This window comes from Chanodichthys erythropterus, chromosome 13, assembly GCF_024489055.1.
Source record: "Chanodichthys erythropterus isolate Z2021 chromosome 13, ASM2448905v1, whole genome shotgun sequence".
Classification (NCBI taxonomy): domain Eukaryota; kingdom Metazoa; phylum Chordata; class Actinopteri; order Cypriniformes; family Xenocyprididae; genus Chanodichthys; species Chanodichthys erythropterus.
The window spans coordinates 53,499,430-53,521,564 of NC_090233.1; the positions used below are offsets into that span (position 1 = coordinate 53,499,430).

At 36.6% G+C, this 22,135-nt stretch overlaps 1 protein-coding gene across 5 annotated transcripts in view; it reads right to left on the reverse strand.

Annotated features, from left to right (window-relative positions):
• mcc (MCC regulator of WNT signaling pathway) overlaps nt 1–22,135 on the reverse strand; it is an 86,138-nt gene that overhangs the window by 23,947 nt on the left and 40,056 nt on the right. For all 5 annotated transcript variants that reach the window (XR_010896941.1, XM_067407301.1, XM_067407302.1 and 2 more), the window contains 7 exons: nt 18,605–18,747; nt 13,479–13,627; nt 8,338–8,501; nt 7,334–7,540; nt 4,106–4,252; nt 2,461–2,550; nt 713–861 (listed from right to left, as the gene is read on the reverse strand). Coding sequence is in view for 4 of the 5 variants with exons in the window: in XM_067407301.1 (XP_067263402.1) it covers nt 713–861; nt 2,461–2,550; nt 4,106–4,252; nt 7,334–7,540; nt 8,338–8,501; nt 13,479–13,627; nt 18,605–18,747 (1,049 nt within the window). In the remaining variant the exon portion in view is untranslated. The remainder of the gene's footprint in view (nt 1–712; nt 862–2,460; nt 2,551–4,105; nt 4,253–7,333; nt 7,541–8,337; nt 8,502–13,478; nt 13,628–18,604; nt 18,748–22,135) is intronic.

A 22,135-nucleotide genomic window follows, 5' to 3' on the forward strand; every position in this document is an offset into this window, starting at 1 on the left:
ATTTATACACACACACACATTTTATTTTAAATAATAAATTATTAAATTAGCTAAACTTTCAAGTAATTCTAAGGTGGTTTATGTTTACGTAAGTTTTAGTAATTTTGCTATGTGTCTGTAATTTTTATCATCTTTTTGTTTTATTTTTATATTTTGCTTATTTTTATTTCAGTTTGAGTTTTAGTAATTTTAGTACTTCAAATTAAATGAAATAAAAAAAGTGTTTTTTAAATAAGTTTTAGTAATTTTTAATGTACTTTTTATATTTTATTAGTTTTTGGTTTTATATTTCTATTTAGCTTATTTATTGTTGAGTTTTAGTAATTTTAGTACTTCAACAAACTTATTTTATTTCATTTAATTTAGGTTATGTACTTTTGTTTTTTTTTAAATCAGTTTTTGTATTTTTTAATATTTCTATTTAGATTATTTTATTTCAGTTAGTAATTTTACACAAAAACTAAATTAAATAAAATTAAATAAAGTTTAGTTTTTTTAGGTTTAAGTTTTTCATCTAATATTTATATTTGATTTATTTTATTTCAGCTTTATTACAATGAACAAAAAAGATTTTTTAATAGTTTTGGTTACCAATAACAACACTGGTATGACACAACAGTGCGTAAAATAAATAAATAAATAAATAAAAAAATAATATATATTGCAGTGACTGATGGGTGAATTTGTCTTGTCTGAGCTTTTGTTTTCTAACCTGTTGAGTCTCTCCGTCTCCACTTCAAACTCTCGGATCTTGCTCTCGGAGATGGCGGATCCGTGCGAGTAGAGCGTCTGGAAGATCTCCTGGATGTTGGAGCAATCCTGAAGGGAATGAGCCAAATGTTCTGCCACATTACTGGAGACCTGCCGAGAGACGGAGAAATAACACCCTAGATCACAGATCAACACTGGTGTTACGGCCCATTAAACTCTCCAGCACTGCATCATGGTCCTGAAACTCTACATTTCATTAAGATTAAAGTTTGATGTACATTGTAACAACATTTGCATACAGAATAACAGCGACTGCTCTTCTTTCCTGCCTCATCTGCATGCTGAACTGCGATTGGCCTTTTCTTTTTGATGGTGTCATTTTTCCTGATGCCGCATCTACAGTGATATCATAACATCAGCTGAATAAAGCCTGAACGTGTTCGGCTGTCGGATGACCGTGCTGCTTCTGGCACATGTGCAAGAGCAGAATAATGGCATATTAAACGCTTTGGCTCTGATTATTAACACCAGAGCCAGAGAGAGAGACAGAGGAGGAGAAGGTGACCCGTCTGTCTCTCCCATGGGTCAGACTGTGACACTGAAACCGTGTGAGCAGACAGACAGCGCATGATCTGATCACATGCTATTAGAGATGATTCACCTTTATTTTTTCTCTTGATCACAAATATCACACAATCTCATCTCAACACATCTGATGTGACACACTTCCTAATTTTCATCTGAATATCAACAATTGTGAGATTTAGTCAGTTTTGAAATTAACTGATCTCATTTTGTGTCTTTATATTATGTTGAACATCTGTACAGTGCTCAGCGTAAATGAGCCTTTGAAAAGTAACATTCTAAACAAAATCTCAATGAACACAAAAACAATCTCCAAAATGTTGACAAGACTAAGTTTAATATAACATCTGTTTAACTTATAACATGAAAGTAAGGTTAATAAAATTTTCAGTTTTACTCAAATTAGGGTGATGCAAAAATGAGTACACCCCACTGAAAGTCTCTGGAGCAAAACTACACTTTTTAACTTTTTAATTTAACAAGAATTTAAACACAAGTGAGTCTAATTATTCATTACACAGGTGTCCAGCAGACAGCTGACTATAAAAGGGTGTTAAAACCCCATTTCTTACTGTCAGAAATGGCACCACATGGAAGAAAAATGTCACCAATCCTGAGAAAGAAAAATCATTTCTTTACACCAGAAAGGTGAAGGCTACAAGAAGATCTTTATCAGTCAGAATACTGTAGCAAAAGTGGTACAAAAATGTAAAAAAGATGGAACTGCAACCATCTCACAGAGACGTCCAGGTCGTCCATGGAGGTTAACACCTCGACAGGAGCGTCTTCTGATGAGAAGGGCTGAAGAAAATCGGCATGCAAGTTCACTGCAGTTATCTAAAGAAGTAGAAAGCTAAACTAGGGTGACTATTTCCCGTGACACAATACGGCGTACACTGCAGAGGAAGGGCATCATGGGTGCCGTTAATTATTCATTAAAATCATGGAGGCCATACAAAGTACTAGATGTAGTAGTTTTTGTTGTGGGGCACTCATTTTTGCATCACCCTAATTTGAGAAAAACTAAGTTATATTACAAACCTTTCTTTCATGTTTTAACTTAAACAGATGTTATATTAAACTTAGTCTTGTCAACATTTTGGAAATTGTTCATTGAGATTTTGCTCATTGACGCTGAGCGCTGTATATCCGTCTGTCTCTCACCCCGATGCTGCTGATCTCAGAGCCCAGGATGGATCTCTCCGCTGGAAGTGATTCTGATCGTGTCTTAGAAAGCTTCACTCGCTCCGCCACCTGCAACAAACAAACACATCCAAACACGCTACGGTCATGAAAACCAACATTCTGCCATCATTCTAAACCTGTATGACTTTTATTTCTGTGAAAGACAAAAGGTGATTATTTTTAGAAGAATATTCTGACTTTTATTTCAAATAATTAAAGTGCTATTAACCCTTGTGCGGTCTTCGTTTGGGGGCAACACTCAGGGTCTTTGCCTACACCCCAGGCAACAAAATGTAATTTTGTAACAATATAATGTATTTTTAAAAGTAATGTAATTTTACTCTGTTTATTAATGTTTTTACTCCACATTTGTGCAGTTTTTGAAAGATTTGTGATATCTTTTAAATTTATATAAATAAATTTAAAAATATTATTTTAAAATAGGTTTTTATGTAAAAACAGCTTTTTATGTAAAATTCCCTTTATAAAAGACCCACATTTCTAACTTTCGTTCATGGGGATCACATGGATAATTTGACATGGTTTAGTGTGAGATTTTTGCCAATCTTTTGGAAAATGCACTTTTAAAAGTAAAAAAATGATCACTTTATCCAGCAGATGGCAGCAGAGCTCCACTATTTGCTATTTGACTGACTGAAAGACTCTTTTCACAAGTATTTTCAGCTGGATTCATATCTAAATATTATGAAATCACAATTATGACAATAAAAGCTACTTTTTGTCAAAGTTTAGAATTTTTTTGTACTGAAAAAAATCAGTTTTTCAAAAATGTTGATTCTGAGGATGAATGATCTCATCATAATGTAACAATATTAAAAAAATGATTTTTTTTTATTGTCATAGTTGTGATTTCATAATATTTAGATATGAATCCAGCTGAAAATACTTGTGAAAAGAGTCTTTCAGTCAGTCAAATAGCAAATAGTGGAGCTCTGCTGCCATCTGCTGGATAAAGTGATCATTTTTTACTTTTAAAATTGCATTTTCCAAAAGATGGGCAAAAATCTCACACTAAACCATGTCAAATTATCCATGTGATCCCCATGAACGAAAGTTAGAAATGTGGCTCTTTATAAAGTTTCACATAAAAAGCTGTTTTTACATAAAAACCTATTTAAAAAAAAATATTTTTAAATGTATTTCTATAAATTTAAAAGATTTCACAAATCTTACAAAAACTGCACAGAGGTTGAGAGAAAACATTAATAAAGAGTAAAATTAAACAAAAAAACAAAACAAAACAATTTTGTTACAAAATTACATTTTGTTGCCTGGGGTCCCTAAGGACCCTGAGTGTAACTTTTTTTTTATACTAACATAAAAACAAGATATTCCCATTTTTTTATTTTTATTTGTAGATCTTAAAAGTGTTAACCACTGTACAACGTCTCATGCCATCTGGACAAAGAGAATTTTTTTAAATATTTGAGCAAACATCATTTGCGGGTCAAAAAGACCCCGAAGACCTGATGAGGGTTAAACTTCAAAATGAAATGACTTAAATATGGGTCTGTTCCTCACTCAAAGCATCATAAAATTTACTCTTAATCAAGACACCAAAACTAAAGAACAAACAAAAGTAAAAAGCAAACCATATATTTACTTTGGCCACGGGGATGTCGTTGCTGCTGCTGCTGGTGCTGAGTTCTCCTGTGCTGGGGTTGATGGGACGTCCAGCTGGGGTCAGACGCCCGGGACTGGACGGACCGCCGGGCTGAATGCTCTGGAGACGCGTCTGCAGCTCTCGGACCTGCAGGGACGGAAGGAGACGTTAAACATGTCGAACTCTGTTTCAGACTGTGTTCAGCTCTTGAGCTAAATCTAGACGTTGAGGTTTGTTCAGTGTCTGTATTCATGCGGCTTCACTGCAAAATCTATATTAGAGGCAGCAGAAGCCACGATGATCACAGATCTCTCATCCAGTACATGAAGAAACACCACACTGCTGGGTCAACGAGTGCACAGAGAGTGAATCTGGATCAGGAATGAACCTCTTCTGAATTACAGGGAAATATCTGTGACCAGGAGTTTATTTTCAAGGACATTTCTGTTTCTAGAAAACAGTGTAAATGACTGCGGGCAGCCCTCAGGACAGCAGTACCAGAGCAGGCATCGGTGTGTGTGAGTGTGTGCGAGCGAGCGAGTGTGAGTGTGTGTGTTTAATGTTGGCAGTGATTGTGAATTTTTCAAGGCAAATAAAGCTTCTCCTGCAGTGGAACGGCTGCCAAAGGACAAATAAAGGACTGAATCTCAAACTAACACCCTGAGTCTGAGCTTCATCACTGAGCTCTTATTATCATTACATGTTTAACTGAGTCAGAGCACATGGAAAATGAATGCAGATTTATGTCAGAAACACCCTCTCTCTAAATCAGAGAGTCTCGACGCTCTCAGCATCTCTGCATCGGACCAATCGCTCGAGCACGGGACAGATTTCATTAGGGGTAAAGCGGAGGCCGTCTGAATGTGACCCGGCTGTTTCTATAAAAGCCTTTGGCCTTTTTCGCTCCGTGCATCTAATCATGTTAGTGTGCTGACCGGCTTCAGACCGGCAGATTTGATTACGGACAGCGTCTAAAAGCAGCAGACTAATCGATCCAAACAGATTTTTGCTCTGCGCTTTTTCCGAGAGCGATCCGAAAGGCCGGATTCTTATTTAAGCTCAGTAAATAGATCCATCATGATCCGGATCTGAAGCACGGCTAAATTTAAACGAACACGCCACAGCCGTTTGAGTCAAGACATGCCGACGAGACCGTAATTACTGGTCTGGGTTTGTGGTGCTGGTTTGTTTGATTACAGCCGCTGTGTGTGTGTGTGTGTGTGTGGAAAGCCAGCAGAATTGTGTGCTGCTTTAATGCTGCCGTCATCCATCTAAGTCAGAGACGAAAGCGTTACACACTCACTGCTGTCCATTACAGACCGCGAGGACTGACAGCATTGACCCGCTGAGTTAAATATTGATATTTTCTCTCTTTGTTAAGAGCTGATGGGCTCGCGGCACCTGTTCAACCACTTCTGCGCTTCTCAGCTGGTTTAGCTTCATGAAAACCCAACACAGTACAAGGACTGTTTATAAGATGTCTTTAAAATCAAATACTGAACTGTATTAGAGTTACTGTGAACTGAACAGATCCAACAACATGAGACGAGCACTACACATGATTAATTCAGCATTACTGTATGCGTCCAGTAAATCTCGTTCTCAATGATGACTATGATTAGATACTCATTACTGTAATACACTAATAGTAAAAATATTTTTTTAAATTAGCATAAAGACAATAAAATACTAACACAATATACAGTAATTTATATTATAATTTATAGTAAATCATGGTAAAAAAAAAAAAAAAAAAAAAAAAAAAAAAGTGTATGAAAGAACCAAAATACTAACACAATGTGTAGTGTGATATAATAAATAATATCATAATTTATAGTAAAAAATATTTTTAATTAGCACAAAACATCAATTGTAATTTAAAATAAATTATAGTTTAATTAATAGTAAATATATTTGTTTACAACAAAATACTAGCTGTGTACAGTAATTTACTGTATAGTAAATTATATTATAATTTATAGCAAATTATGGTAGAAGACATTCTAAAAATGTGCATAAAAATTCTAATAGTAAATGATATCTATAGCAAATTATGGTAAAAAATATTTTAAAAATGTGCAGAAAAAGAACAAAATGTAAAACACACTGTACAGTAAGTTATAATAAATTATAATATAATTTATAGTAAAAATTGGCATAAAACGTTAAAAAATTCTAACACCATGTACAGTAATTTAAAGTAAATTATAGTATAATTTATAGTAAAAATTATTTTTAAAAATGTTCATACAATACTAACGGTGTAAATTAATTTATATTAATTTATAGCAAATTATAATAAAATATATATAGTAAATTATGGTAAAATAATAATTTTACATTAACATAAAAATACTAACACAATATGCAGTAATTTATATTAAATTATAATATAATTTATAGCGAATTATGGTAACATTTATTTAAAAATGTGCATAAAAAATTACAAAATACTAACACAATGTGCAGTAAATTATAATAAATTATAATATATTTACTGTAAATTATATTATAATTTACAGTAAATTATGGTAAAAAGAGATTTTAAAATGTGCATAAAAAGAAAAAACAATCAATATAAAAAGTAATTATATTATATTATAATTTATAGTATATTACAGTAAATATCTACACTATCACAACATACACATATTTTACAGTAATGAGATTCTGGGGCAAAAATATTCTTCATCAACTGCGAAACGAGTAAAAATCTTTACAATAAACATTCAAAAAATGCATTTCAACCATGAATCTTTAACTGGCAAATTGACCAGTAAAGTCTGGGATTAAATCCAATCCAGAGTTTCCCAATGGATCATTCTACAAATAAATAAATAAATAAATAATATAATGTATAACATTCAAGCACATTTCCATCAGCCGGTGTGTGAAAGTGAGCGGACTGTGAACACCTGAGTGTCATTAACATCCGTCCAGAATAAAAACAGGATCATCTGCGGCACGGGAAGACCAGCAGCGTCTCCCACAAGACTGTAATGAGTTTCTCCTCTCGCAGGAAGAGACGGAATTAGACCGTCCGACTTTCTGGGGTGGTTGAGCATACGAGATACTTCCACTATATATATACAGTATATATAACACTTGAATTTATGCATATAGATTATTAATGAGTGGAGAAAGTCAGTGTTTGAATCTAACCCTACATGATGAGTCAGTAGTAATTAGTCTGAACTGTTTGTCTCGTGTTTCTATGGAGTCACTCACGCGTCTGCGCAGACGGTCCCGCTCCTCTCGGATGGCGTTCATGGTGGCTTTGGTGCGGTTGAGATCTTCCTCTTTACTGCACAGCATCGCCGTCAGGCTCTCGTTCTCCTCCCGCAGGCCGGCCAGCTCCTTCTCCCAGCGCACGCGCTCCTCACACAGACTGGGGTAGAAATCACGGCCCAGAGCGCCCTCGATCTCCTCCACCGTCTGCAAACGTGAATAAAATGGGAATAAAATGTTCATTACAATCCTTCAGAATATAGATATGAATAAAACTACTGAAGTAAATATTTCTGACTTTACAGAGATGCATTGAGATACACAGACGCAAATAGATGAAGTGCAATAAAATAAACACTTAAATGTGTGTTTTGGATGTTTGCTTTCAACTAGTCTGAAAGAAGACGTGTATCAATAAATAAAGAAAACTCACAAGATCATTATAACGCATCAGTTGTTTCTCTCGGACAGCAGTGAGATCAAAATGCAAAGCAAACTGAAACTTCTGAAGTCTCCTGGTCGTCATGTTTCTCCAGAGAGAAAACGCAGCGCTGCACGGTGCGCTCGTACAGTCAGCGGGAGACCGTATTTGGAGCGCGGTAAACAGGATTACACAGCAGTGCCGTGAAATGAAGCGTGTCACAGTAATGCGGGATCAGGAGCGCCGGAGGCCTGAGATGACCACTCTGGAGGTAAAACTTTCCAGGATGCTCTTCTAACACTGAGTCAGCAGCAAAACATCAGAGTACGAGACTCACACTCCTCACCCTGTGTTTAATTATTGATCACTTGAGAGTCATTCGGCTCCACAGTCTCAGACTTTTGACTGTCAACATTACATATTGTAAAGTAAGTATTGGAAAAATGAACACAGTGTGATGAATGACAGAAACCATCTCTGGATTTTTAGTTTGGCTCGCGTCCCATTCGATTACATGGAGAGGAGTTTATGGCCACCAGGGGGCGATCACGCCACACTTGTTTTTTTTGGAGACGTGTTTTACCTTAATGGCCAGATCACAGTGTTCGCTGGCGGTGGTCAGCTGCTCGATGTGTCTGTCCACCTCCGCCACAGACAGGCTGCAGGTGCTCTTCTTACGGCCGCACAGGACGCTCTCCAGTCCCGTCAAAACCCGCTGAAGCTCCGAGTTCAGGTCACTGCAGTTATCTGTGGAAACAGACGCTGTACATTTAGTGTCCTCGGAGACCATTATTGGGCCTTTCTCTGCTTTTATAACAAATCCACAACATGAAACTGCACTCGCATCCTAGTTCAGTTGAGTCATTTATTTATGAAGGACAACAAACGCTGAACAATAATAGGAAAGTGAATAAAGCCTTCCTGTAGATCAAACAGCAGATCATGGTGCTTGCAACGGCAAGGTCATGGGTTCGATTCCCAGGGAAAGCAAGAGCTGATAGTCACTTTGGATAAAAGCATCTGCAAAATACATGTAAATGTACAATGTAATGTAAAGCTAAATTTAACACTACTATACGAAAGCATTTAATATAACACTTTAAAGTAAGGTTCCGTTAGTCAGTTAACTACATTGGTTAACATGAATTCTAAAGCATTTATTAATCTTATTATAGACATTTTTATATGTTTGAACATATAAAACATTACCCACACCTGACTTTGATTGCATTTTTTGCCACTTAATATTAAAAAAAAATTCACTTATAATCAAGACCTACGTTTCCGATTTTTCAACGGTGGTTTTATCTAGATTGGACTAACAGTTTCAAAGATATTCACGAATGTTGTTTAAACGCTAAATCGCAACGTTGCACAAACCATAAGGCAAAACCTAACATGTTTGGTATCATCGGACTCGGTAAGGATTCAGGAATCTAAGGAGATGAGTCCCGTGAAAATAAGTCAACCAGATCCAAAGTTATAAGCAAAAAACAAATTCACCACTAGGTGGCGCTGGTCTGAAACTTCTCAGACTCCTTCAGGCCATTGTGCCGATGACCCATACTGAGTTTCGTAATAATACATTAATGCGTTCATAAAATTCAGCATTGCGATACAAAATTCAAAATGACTGACGCCCAAAATGCCCGATATGGAAAAATTGGATATCATTCGACTCAGCATGATGCCCCGAATCTAACGAACACTTTTATGATTTTTGGACAAACCGTTCATAAGTTATAAGCAAGAATAGCAATTTTTGAATACGATAAAGCGTTAAGGAGATAGAGCCTTGCGTCTATTTTCGCAAGTGCTACGGTAAATTAGTTTGCACGTTTTTCAAAAAATGGTTTGACGAATCAACTTGAATCCACAACTTTTTATGTGGTTAACCCACATGCTCGTTCATACTATAAATTAAACAATACCTTTACAAAACTGCTACTACTCAGTCATGTATTCAGCTACAGTAAAACTTTAATCAAAAATACTTAACATTCATAAACGTCCATTAAAAGCCGTGCTTGCGGAGGTTCTGCTTGACCCTCTTCATCATTACTGCTATCTGGGTCTGATTCGGCGCCATATAATATTGACACCATTATTTACATTTCCACCGAAGCAAAGCCTGGGCTTTGACTGAAGCACATGTGATGTTTAGCTGTAATGGTAAGGGGCGTGGCGTTTCCAGACAAAGTGAATCGTGACAACGTATTGCGGACAGCGAATCACAAAACACAGGGCTAGCTAACCGATCTCAGTCCACTGCGTATTTCTGAGGGATTTTTAGGAGAAGGGAAACAGCGGTGTAGAATAAAGGTAAAATATATGAAAAATATGTTTTTGGACTGAATACGATAAAGCATTGTAGAGACAGAGCCTTTTCGATGACTATTTTCGCAAGCGCTACGTAAAATTCATTTGCACGTTTTTTCGAAAACAGTTTGACAGATCAACTTGAATTCCACAACTTTTTGTCCGCATAGTCTTAAGATGATCTGGTTAAATTTTTTGTGAAAATATGAGCAACGTCCTAGGAAGAGTTCGAAAAAGTAGGTTTTTTAGGAAAATTAAAAATGACGAGAAAACTTTCATGACGGAAAATAAATTTTTCAAAAGAATTTTGTTTCTAGCCCTTACCATTCAAAAGTTAATTATATATGTACACGTTTGGACAGTGGGTGGCGCTAGAGGGATTGAGTTAGAGACTCCAAATTTGCTTCGGTTAGTGTTCAGACTGTCCTCTATATGTTTGCCAACTTTAACGCAAGCGGTTCTATGGGCTGCCATAGACTTCCAGAGCAGAAGAAGAAGAAGGTCAACAGACGGCCCTTAAATACATCCAACAAAACTTAAACCAAACTATATTCCTAACCCTAACCCTACAGTAAGTACACAGAGTTAATTATTATTACTCAGAACTTAAATGCACTGTAACATGGTCACCTTAAAATACAGTTTAACCAAGAGAGGAAAAAAATAATCACATATACAATCACTATCATGTCTCGACTTTTCAGCAATGAGATCAAAATTTAAAACAAATTGAGACTTTTGCTGCTTCTCGGGTGTTTGTCTTGAGAAAAAGAGCCCAGTAATCTCACTCGTGTCTCTTCTAGAGTTTCAGAGATCTCTCGAACTGATTTACCAAAGTCCGTAAATAAAAGTCTTAATGTGAACGCAAACATTTTTCCTCAAATTATCTGAGCTGATCCACATTTTTATTGTATAGCTTTATATACTCTTACTGGACAACTATTGACTCATTTTAATTAAATGAACCAAACCTGCTCATCCAACAACAACAAGCAAATGAAATGGAAAAACCGGAGTAAATCACAACTCATATGAATCAATACGACCGCTGACGTGAGCAGATCATTGATTCAGAGCTGCATTAATATTCCCGACTATGTGCCGTCATACATTAGCAATGAAACACAGAAGCGCTCGTGGGAAAAACACAGAACCGCTCACATCGGGCCAAGACATTCATCACTTTAATGGCATAATTCTGAAGTTTAGCTTTGAATGAAGTAAATAACACAAAGTCCGAACTGCTTAGTTAAAGTAAAACTCATAAAAGTGGGATCAACTCCATATTAATATCTATGCATTTAGAATCCGATGGTCAGGTGTTCCAATACTTTTGTCCATGGCGATTGGGAAACGATTACTAATACCCTAGTAGTGTAAAGCTCTTTTAATCATGCCAATAAAGCTAGAATCTGCTGTCATTTCCTTTCACAGTCGGGAGTGATGCATGCTGGGAAAGTTCTGACAATACACTGGTAATGAAAACGCCATTAGACAGCGTGATTCGGAGACGCTGAAGGGACAATGACAGCATCCTGACGGCTCTAAAAGCTTTTGTGCGGGCGTATCAGCTTGATCAAGTGGAAAAACAAAAGAAACCAGAATGAAGACGACAATCACGTCCGTCTGTCTCTCAGCTGCGGCGAACGCAATCACTCCCATTACAAACCGAGACTGAAGCACTATGGGAAAACAAATCAATGTGAAGACGTAAGGTTAATGTGAGACACGGTCTTTTCTCTTTCAGCAACCTTTGTTTGTTTGAGATCAGTTGAGATCTCATTCATGTCTCCTGCATGTGGAAACCCAGAACTGCTGAACGAGGCCGATATTATAAACACCTCCAGAACCAATGCCAACTCTTTCAGAGGCAGTGTGTGAAGATACAAGCGTCATTAACGTGAATCAAACAACATTTCACCCCAATTTAAAGTCAAATTATTAAAAAGTATAAATTGCACAATGACAGTGAAGCCTGTTTTGACACCAGTTTGTCATGAATAGGCCAATATTTTAAAAACGGCTTAATTCTCAGTAATTATGCTGGCTTGAAAAAGAATGCTAAATCATGTGTTAAAACGTGAGTTAGGCATGCTAACAACATGCCAAATCATGCTTGCAACCTGTTAAAACATGGTACAGTTAGTTAAGACATCCTGGTAACATGCTAATTCATGTTAACAATGTTTTTAATATGTTAGCAATGTTCTAATTCATGCTAGCAACGTGTTAAAATTAGCTAACAACATGCTAATTTAAGGTACCAATGGGATAAAACACGTTATCAAAGTGCTAAAAAATGTTATATGTCAAGTCATACTAGCTATGTGCTAAAACACGCTAGCAACATGCTAATGCATGCTAGCAATATACTAAAACATGCTAGCAACACGTTGAAACAGTAACAAAGTTGGTAAAACATGTTAAAACACTAGCAAACATGCTAAAACATGTTAACAATGTACTAAGACATGCTAGCAACATGTTAAAACGGTTGCAAGATGCTAAAACATGTTAATGTACTGATATGCTAGCAAACATGTTAAAGTATACTAGCAATGTGTTAAACATGCTATCAAAGTGTTAAAACATGTCACAACATGTTAAGTCATAGGCTACTAACATGTTATCAGCATGTTAAATAATGCTATCAGTGTGTTAAACACGCTTACAGAATGCTAAAACATGCTAGCATGTTTAACACATTGCTAGCAACACATTAAAACAGTAGCAAAGTTGGTAAAACATGTTAAAACACTAGCAAACATGCTAAAACATGTTAACACAGTAGAGATGTGTTAAAACAGTAAAACTAGCAACATGCTAAGACATGTTAGCAATGTACTTAGAAATGCTACCAACATGTTAACACACAGTAACAAAACGTTATCAAAGTGCTAAAACATGTCAGCCAACATGCTAAGTGATACTAGCTATGTTAAAACATATTAGTAACATGTTAAATCAGTGTGTTAAACACTATCAGTATGCTACAACATACTAGCAATGTGCTAAAAATGCTAACAACATGTTAGCAAATTTGGCAAGACATTCTAGTAACATGCTAAAAATGCTTGCAAACATGCTAATTCATGTTAGCAATGTACTAAAACATGCTAACAAAAAGCTAATTAATGTTAAGACATGTAACAATGTGATAAAACATGCTAGGAAGCTTTCAGAACTTTCAGACGAGGCTTTGTCAAGCCAACATAAATGTTTGTCCACACAAACTTTACTTTTCTGTTAAAATTAACGTTCATTCGTTTGAGGTTGGGATGTAATATAGACATGAATCATGTTAAAGATTTCAGGAAGGTTTTATTACAGTCTAATTTCTGAGATTGGATTTGTACATGTAACACTCCATCAGATTTTTGGGGATTTCACAGTTTCGTTCCTCACCCATGTCCGCAGTGACCAGAGTGGACTGGTTTTCAGGCAGTGAGATGGACGCCTGGTCGGGGTCCTGATCGACGCTCCGGTCGTCGTCGTTGACTTCCTGCTGGCTGTGACTGAGATCGGAGCGAAGCTCGGAAAACTCATCCTCCTCCCTGAGAGACACAGATGTTATGATGAGTTACTGTATGTTGATATTGTCATGGAGATAATAAAAAGCTACAAAATCACTAATTTCCCCTTTAATATCGAAAATGACTCAAGCTTAAGTGCATCAAATTACCGAGTTATGATTCAGGGATGAATATGAAAGTCAACAGAGGCCTGGAGTCATTCAGCATATTCTAATTTCCCTAACGAGGATGCAAACGTCCTCACTTGCTGCATACATATGAGGCGTTTCAAATTAAACATCAGAGTTGATTTCATTTACATGCAGCTGAACGCCAACAGGGCACCCGGTCACCGCTTCAGCGCATCTCTGATCAGAACTCAATATTAATGAGCTGTTTGAAGAATCAAGAACGAGAATAAACGATCATCGCACGCTGAAGGAGACACTTATCTCCTGTTGGGTTTCAAAGCCGAATGACGAGATGAGACGCGCTTGAGTAACATTTATCTAGACGGAGGATTCAGATTTAAAGGACCGTTGAAGCTGCTCATATCTGTCAGAGAGTAGAAGAAAATCACCTATAAATCACAGTAAGAGGGCTTTAAATGGAGAGATCCCTGTGTTCAGTGAAGAGACGCGGACAGAAGCTCCGTCACAAACCGCAGTGAGCTGCCTACATAGACGGCACGTCCAGGCCATATTACAGGCCAAAATTAATAATATTTTGCATAAAGAAAATTTAACAACTACCTTTCCATGACATTATTTTAGATTTGCTTTATGACACTAATTACATCATATTACATTTAGTATTTTACACTTACATTATTTTACGATTGCATTATATTATTTTCATTACATTATTATTTTACATTTACATGTTTTATCTTACATTGAATTATGACACTATTTTATTTACATTTACATTTATTATTATGACATTATTATTTTACATGTATTACTTTACCATTGCATTATATTATTTTTATTACATTATTATTTTACATTTACATGTTTTATCTTACATTTGGATTATGACTTTTATGACATCAATGTTTTACATTTACATTTATTATCATTTTATATTGATTATTTTACATTTACACTATTATGACTTTAATTACATTATTTTACATTTACATGTTTTCTTACATTTGAATTATTATGACTATTTTATGACGACATTATTTTATATTTATTATTTTACATTTGCATTACTATGACTTTTTCATTACATTATTATTTTATATAATATGTAAAATTATATTTACATATTTTCCTGACAGTTATTCACATTCTCCTTCCTATTTCTCATTACTGTAATAAAACTAATTATAAACATTAACATTATGAGTTTTTGTAAAGCTGTGCATTGTGAAAAGCACTAAATCTGACTTGAAAATAAATGTGGAGGTTCCTGCGCAGACAGTGAGGCAGAGAGATGCAGATGAAGTGCGGCCCGGTCAGGTGCTGCAGCGCTGCGGTTCTGAAGGGTAAAACTCTCCCAGGGGTCTTCAGCAGACAGGACCACCGCAGGCGCTGCACCCCAGACTGACCTCAGACAGCTGCACACACACACACATACACACACTTACTGTATGTGTGCATGCTCATGTTCCTCTACTTTGAATCGCTTTGGATTAAAGCATCTGCTAAATGTGTAAATGTGAATGTGTGGTCCAAACACAACTGTTCTCTGAGCATTTGTGTGCAATGCACGGTTTAAATGATGTTTGTGTATTTTTATGAACGTGTGTGTGTTGATCAAGCTTCCACAAGCAGAACTGAATATGCTTTGTTTTAATAATCAGTACTTATTACAAACAGAGATTCTGCTCGAGTCAAACTCAGTTTTATAGCTTTTCACAATGCACAAAGTTTTACAGAAAATCATACTGTTTATGTCTATAATGCTTTAATACTTTACTATAAAGCAAGTTTTAGGAATGATATAATGATGATACAGATTTAGATTTAAATATTAAATCGGTCAGTTTTGCTCTATGAGATTTAAACGTCGCTCGGTTTTGCTCTGTTACGAGATTTAAATGTCGGTTGGTTTTGTTCTGTTACGAGATTTAAATGTCGGTCGTTTTTGTTCTGTTACGAGATTTAAATGTTGGTCGGTTTTGTTCGGTTACAAGATTTAAATGTCGGTCGGTTTTGTTCTGTTACGAGATTTAAATGTCGGTCGTTTTTGTTCCATTACGAGATTTAAATGTCGGTCGGTTTTGTTCCGTTACGAGATTTAAATGTCGGTCGGTTTTGTTCTGTTACGAGATTTAAATGTCGGTCGGTTTTGTTCTGTTACAAGATTTAAATGTCGGTCGGTTTTGTTCTGTTACGAGATTTAAATGTCGGTCGTTTTTGTTCCATTACGAGATTTAAATGTCGGTCGTTTTTGTTCCATTACGAGATTTAAATGTCGGTCGGTTTTGTTCCGTTACGAGATTTAAATGTCGGTCGGTTTTGTTCCATTACGAGATTTAAATGTCGGTCGGTTTTGTTCCATTACGAGATTTAAATGTCGGTCGTTTTTGTTCTGTTACGAGATTTAAATGTCGGTCGTTTTTGTTCCATTACGAGATTTAAATGTCGGTCGGTTTTGTTCCGTTACGAGATTTAAATGTCGGTCGGTTTTGTTCTGTTACGAGATTTAAATGTCGGTCGGTTTTGTTCTGTTACAAGATTTAAATGTCGGTCGGTTTTGTTCTGTTACGAGATTTAAATGTCGGTCGTTTTTGTTCCATTACGAGATTTAAATGTCGGTCGGTTTTGTTCCGTTACGAGATTTAAATGTCGGTCGGTTTTGTTCTGTTATGAGATTTAAATGTCGGTCGGTTTTGTTCTGTTACGAGATTTAAATGTCGGCCGGTTTTGTTCTGTTATGAGATTTAAATGTCGGTCGGTTTTGTTCTGTTAAGAGATTTAAATGTCGGTCGGTTTTGTTCTGTTATGAGATTTAAATGTCGGTCGGTTTTGTTCTGTTACAAGATTTAAATGTCGGTCGGTTTTGTTCTGTTACGAGATTTAAATGTCGGTCGTTTTTGTTCCATTACGAGATTTAAATGTCGGTCGGTTTTGTTCCATTACGAGATTTAAATGTCGGTCGGTTTTGTTCTGTTACGAGATTTAAATGTCGGTCGGTTTTGTTCTGTTATGAGATTTAAATGTCGGTCGGTTTTGTTCTGTTACGAGATTTAAATGTCGGCCGGTTTTGTTCTGTTATGAGATTTAAATGTCGGTCGGTTTTGTTCTGTTAAGAGATTTAAATGTCGGTCGGTTTTGTTCCGTTATGAGATTTAAATGTCGGTCGGTTTTGTTCCGTTACGAGATTTAAATGTCGGTCGTTTTTGTTCCATTACGAGATTTAAATGTCGGTCGGTTTTGTTCCGTTACGAGATTTAAATGTCATTCGGTTTTGTTCCATTACGAGATTTAAATGTCGGTCGGTTTTGTTCTGTTACGAGATTTAAATGTTGGTCGTTTTTGTTCCATTACGAGATTTAAATGTTGGTCGGTTTTGTTCTGTTACGAGATTTAAATGCCGGTCGGTCGGTTTTGTTCCGTTACGAGATTTAAATGTCGGTCGTTTTTGTTCCATTACGAGATTTAAATGTCGGTCGGTTTTGTTCCATTACGAGATTTAAATGTTGGTCGGTTTTGTTCTGTTACGAGATTTAAATGTCGGTCGGTTTTGTTCCGTTACGAGATTTAAATGTCATTCGGTTTTGTTCCATTACGAGATTTAAATGTCGGTCGGTTTTGTTCTGTTACGAGATTTAAATGTTGGTCGTTTTTGTTCCATTACGAGATTTAAATGTTGGTCGGTTTTGTTCTGTTACGAGATTTAAATGCCGGTCGGTCGGTTTTGTTCCGTTACGAGATTTAAATGTCGGTCGTTTTTGTTCCATTACGAGATTTAAATGTCGGTCGGTTTTGTTCCATTACGAGATTTAAATGTTGGTCGGTTTTGTTCTGTTACGAGATTTAAATGCCGGTCGGTCGGTTTTGTTCCGTCACGAGATTTAAATGTCGGTCGTTTTTGTTCCATTACGAGATTTAAATGTCGGTCGGTTTTGTTCTGTTACGAGATTTAAATGTCGGTCGGTCGGTTTTGTTCTGTTACGAGATTTAAATGTCGGTCGGTTTTGTTCTGTTACGAGATTTAAATGTCGGTCGATTTTGTTCGGTTACGAGATTTAAATGTCGGTCGGTTTTGTTCCATTACGAGATTTAAATGTCGGTCGGTTTTGTTCTGTTACGAGATTTAAATGTCGGTCGGTTTTGTTCTGTTACGAGATTTAAATGTCGGTCGGTTTTGTTCTGTTATGAGATTTAAATGTCGGTCGGTTTTGTTCCGTTACGAGATTTAAATGTCGGTCGTTTTTGTTCCATTACGAGATTTAAATGTCGGTCGGTTTTGTTCTGTTACGAGATTTAAATGTCAGTCGGTTTTGTTCCATTACGAGATTTAAATGTCGGTCGGTTTTGTTCTGTTACGAGATTTAAATGTTGGTCGTTTTTGTTCCATTACGAGATTTAAATGTTGGTCGGTTTTGTTCTGTTACGAGATTTAAATGTCGGTCGGTCGGTTTTGTTCTGTTACGAGATTTAAATGTCGGTCGTTTTTGTTCCATTACGAGATTTAAATGTCGGTCGGTTTTGTTCTGTTACGAGATTTAAATGTCGGTCGGTCAGTTTTGTTCTGTTACGAGATTTAAATGTCGGTCGGTTTTGTTCTGTTACGAGATTTAAATGTTGGTCGGTTTTGTTCGGTTACGAGATTTAAATGTCGGTCGGTTTTGTTCTGTTACGAGATTTAAATGTCGGTCGTTTTTGTTCCATTACGAGATTTAAATGTCGGTCGGTTTTGTTCTTAAATTAAGAAAAGGACACACCTCAGCGGTTGGTTGAAAATCATATATTTTTCTCATATCATCCACCTCTAACTAGTTTACACAGACAGCTGTTATTAAGTTAACACATCCTGCTGTAATGTGAGTGTGATTGAGACCTGATGGTGGAGCCCTGCAGCAGGTCTATCTTCTTGTTGAGTTCGGCGATGATGCTGTGCAGCTCTGTGATTCGCTCCTCGTAGCGCAGCGTCGTCCTCTCCTGAACCTCCTCATGCTCCCGCAGCAGATGAGACTGCTCACACTAAACACACATACACATATACACACACACACACACACACACACACACACACACACACACACACACACAGCGTGACAGAGATTAATAACACAAAGTTACTCTGAGGAAAACTGCAAGGTGTGACAAACAAACACAACACATGCTGTGCGCACACACACACGGTGAGAGATTCAACTCTATATGAAACATGCAGAACACCTGCAGAAATACACACTCACACACACACAGACAGATTATTTTAGTGAGCTCATCTCATAGACTTCCACTGTTTTTCTATCAGGTTAATGATATTTTCTATCCCAAACCAACCCAGTGCACAGAGTCAAACATTATCTGGACCATTTATCTGACTTTTTAAATAGCGATAACACAACACGTCCTCACAAGTCACTTGTAATGATATTTTAATATATATTAATGAGGATATTTGAGCATAAACCCACACAATCCACCAACTACAGTCTAAACAACGTCAAAATCAATCTATAAATCTACAAGCAACTCATAATATGAGGTGGGGAAAGATTGTTTTTACTAGTTTCAGACTCATAATTACAGTAATCCAGAATAATATTGTAAAAAATGAATCTTAATATTAGGGATGCATGATATATCGGTCGCCATATTGATATCAGCTGATATACGTTAATTTTTAATGTCATCAGCTGATAAATAATGGATTATTTCCTTCAGCTGAGACACTTCATATAAAAATTTGGATTCAGATTTATCGGCCAATATATCAGCTATCGGCTTTCAAATATAAAGAATTATCGGTTATCGGTATTGGCCCAAATGTTCATATTCATCCCTAGTGAAACAAGACAAAATAAATAAATTGTGCTTAAAATTATTGTAAATGTTACATTTTATTTACTGGTATTTTACATTACTTATTTTCCAAAAAATGTGGTAATCATTCATATTGCCCATTTTACAGAAACAGTGTTTCAAGAATAAAATATTAGTGGAAAGATACTGGTAGTTCTCATAGTTTTGATTAGAATACATCACATCCAGTCTGGCCACAAAAGTTCAAATATTTAAATGCATCCGAAGCTCAAATCAGATCCTACAATTCCAGCAAATCCATTGGAAATGAATGACATCCGGTCTGTCGTTTGTCTGAGAAACCATCAGTAAAAGCAGCGCTCAACTCAATACTATTGAACTGACATGGAAGTAAATGTCTCGTCGAGACTAAACATGTTTAAAGTGAGTCCATCAAACAGATCGATCCAGAATAAATTAATCTGAGTTTAACCGGTTGTTTGAGGATCCAAAGCCGAAAGTACAAACACTCGGATTTAACGTCGGGGGAATCAGATCCCATCTTCTAGCCGAGCGAGTGTTACGCGCCCTTCCTGGAATGATCTTAGAGGAATGGCATGTTTTCCTGGCTAGAGTTTAAGACTGTGTGTGAAAACAAAACAAGGTCAATCACTCAGTCCAAACGAGGACAGACAATAACCAGTTAAACACACACTCCACCTCTAGCCACAGCAACAATTACCACACAATGAGTCTATTCATGAACTACAGACGCAACAGGAACACACACACATACATTACATGCACATAAATAAATGAATACATTTATTTATTAGTTTATTTTATATACAAATCTGAAGCAGCACAACTGTTTTCAACACGGATAATAATCATAATTGTTTCTTGAGCAGCAAATCATCATATCAGAATGATTTCTGAAGGATCATGTGACACTGAAGACTGGAGTAATGATGCTGAAAATTCAGCTTTGATCACAGGAATAAATTACACTTTACTATATATTCACATAGAAAACAGTTGATTTACGTTGTAAAAATATTACACTGTTTTTACTGTATTTTTGATCAAATAAATGCAGCTTTTGTGAGCAGAAATGACACATTAAAAATCTTACCAACCACAAACTTTTATGTATCTATACATATGCATGTTCAGACATTAGACAGCAAGGCAGTGACTAGTTTTTGGAACAGAACTAGACAAAAGGCCGAGAAACGAGACGCCAAATGTAACTGAAGATCACAATGTGACTATCAGCTCGACTGCATGTGTTTTCACTTTTCGGTTTGGTTTTTCATGAAGCGGATGTGTCATGAATAATCGGCACACCGTTGATTCGCTGCTCTGATTTTTGGACGTTGGCTGACGTTTATGGCTGCGTTTCAACAGTAATTCTCGCTGGCAACAATAAAAGCTTTGTTTCAGGAGAGGATTCGGAACTACTTGATGAAAAGTGTTGCTTTATGGGAAAAACACACACAAGAGCGCATTGAACACCGAGAGAATGGACCCCTCTTAACAGCACTCACTGAAACAGGCTGCAGGTCAAAGGTCAGGACACCTCCATGCTCTCAGGGTTGAGGTCAAAGATCAAGACTGAGGCATGTGCCTGAGGCCGTCTCGCCCCTTTATGGCATCTTTCAGGGTCGTTCCTCTCAAAGAGAAGAAACCGGAGCGCAGTCACAAACTCTACAAGTTCCTTTTAAGCACACGCCCTCTTTCCAAAAGAAGATGACTGACAGGCACAGAGCATTTCTGATTGGCACAAAAACTGTGGGCTGCTTTCCTGCCAATTTTTTTCTTTTCCAAGCCTCAGGCTGCCACAGAGATGGCTGCAATTTCCTATTTCACTGATATCTGTCAGACAGCAGTGACATTTCATGCTTATACCATCTTTAACACGGACTCTTTTCATTATCGCCACTCGATCAGGTCTGATGAAATGCGTCCGCTTCAACATTCATGAGACGGCGCTCACGGCAACATGAACCGCGACAGATGGAGGCTGTCTCACTGCTGGGCACGAGAGGAGATCAGCTGAAAGGGCCACATCACAAGTGTCCAGATGTGCTTTACATGCATGTACAAGAGACAAATGAGCTGTCAAGATTGCAAATTACATCTATGTGTCACAATAAACGCCTGTGCAACCAATTAAAAACATAACAGATGTATTATTGAATATGTACTAGTCAAGCTGTTCATATCTAAGTGTAATGTGGTGGAATTGAGGGTCTTATAAAACATAAAAAAGTGAATGATGCATCAATATGATAAAACGGGTGAAAAAAAACATAATTAAGCCTCCCTTTCTGAAAAAGTACCACAATTTAGTATCAAAAAGCTATATTGTTTTCTTTTCGATTTACAGAATGCTTCGCCTAAGCAATGACACAAAATACAATGTTAGTGATCTTTTAGGATTGTTATAAAACTGTTGTGGGACCGATTAAACTATCATGGGTCATCATAAAATTAGAAAGACATTTGATATAGAGTGCAATAAAGCAGGACAATTAATCAATTAAAAAAACTGTATGTGCTTGAAGTCTTTGACGCAGACATCGTTTGAATCTTTGGCTTCCATAAATTACAT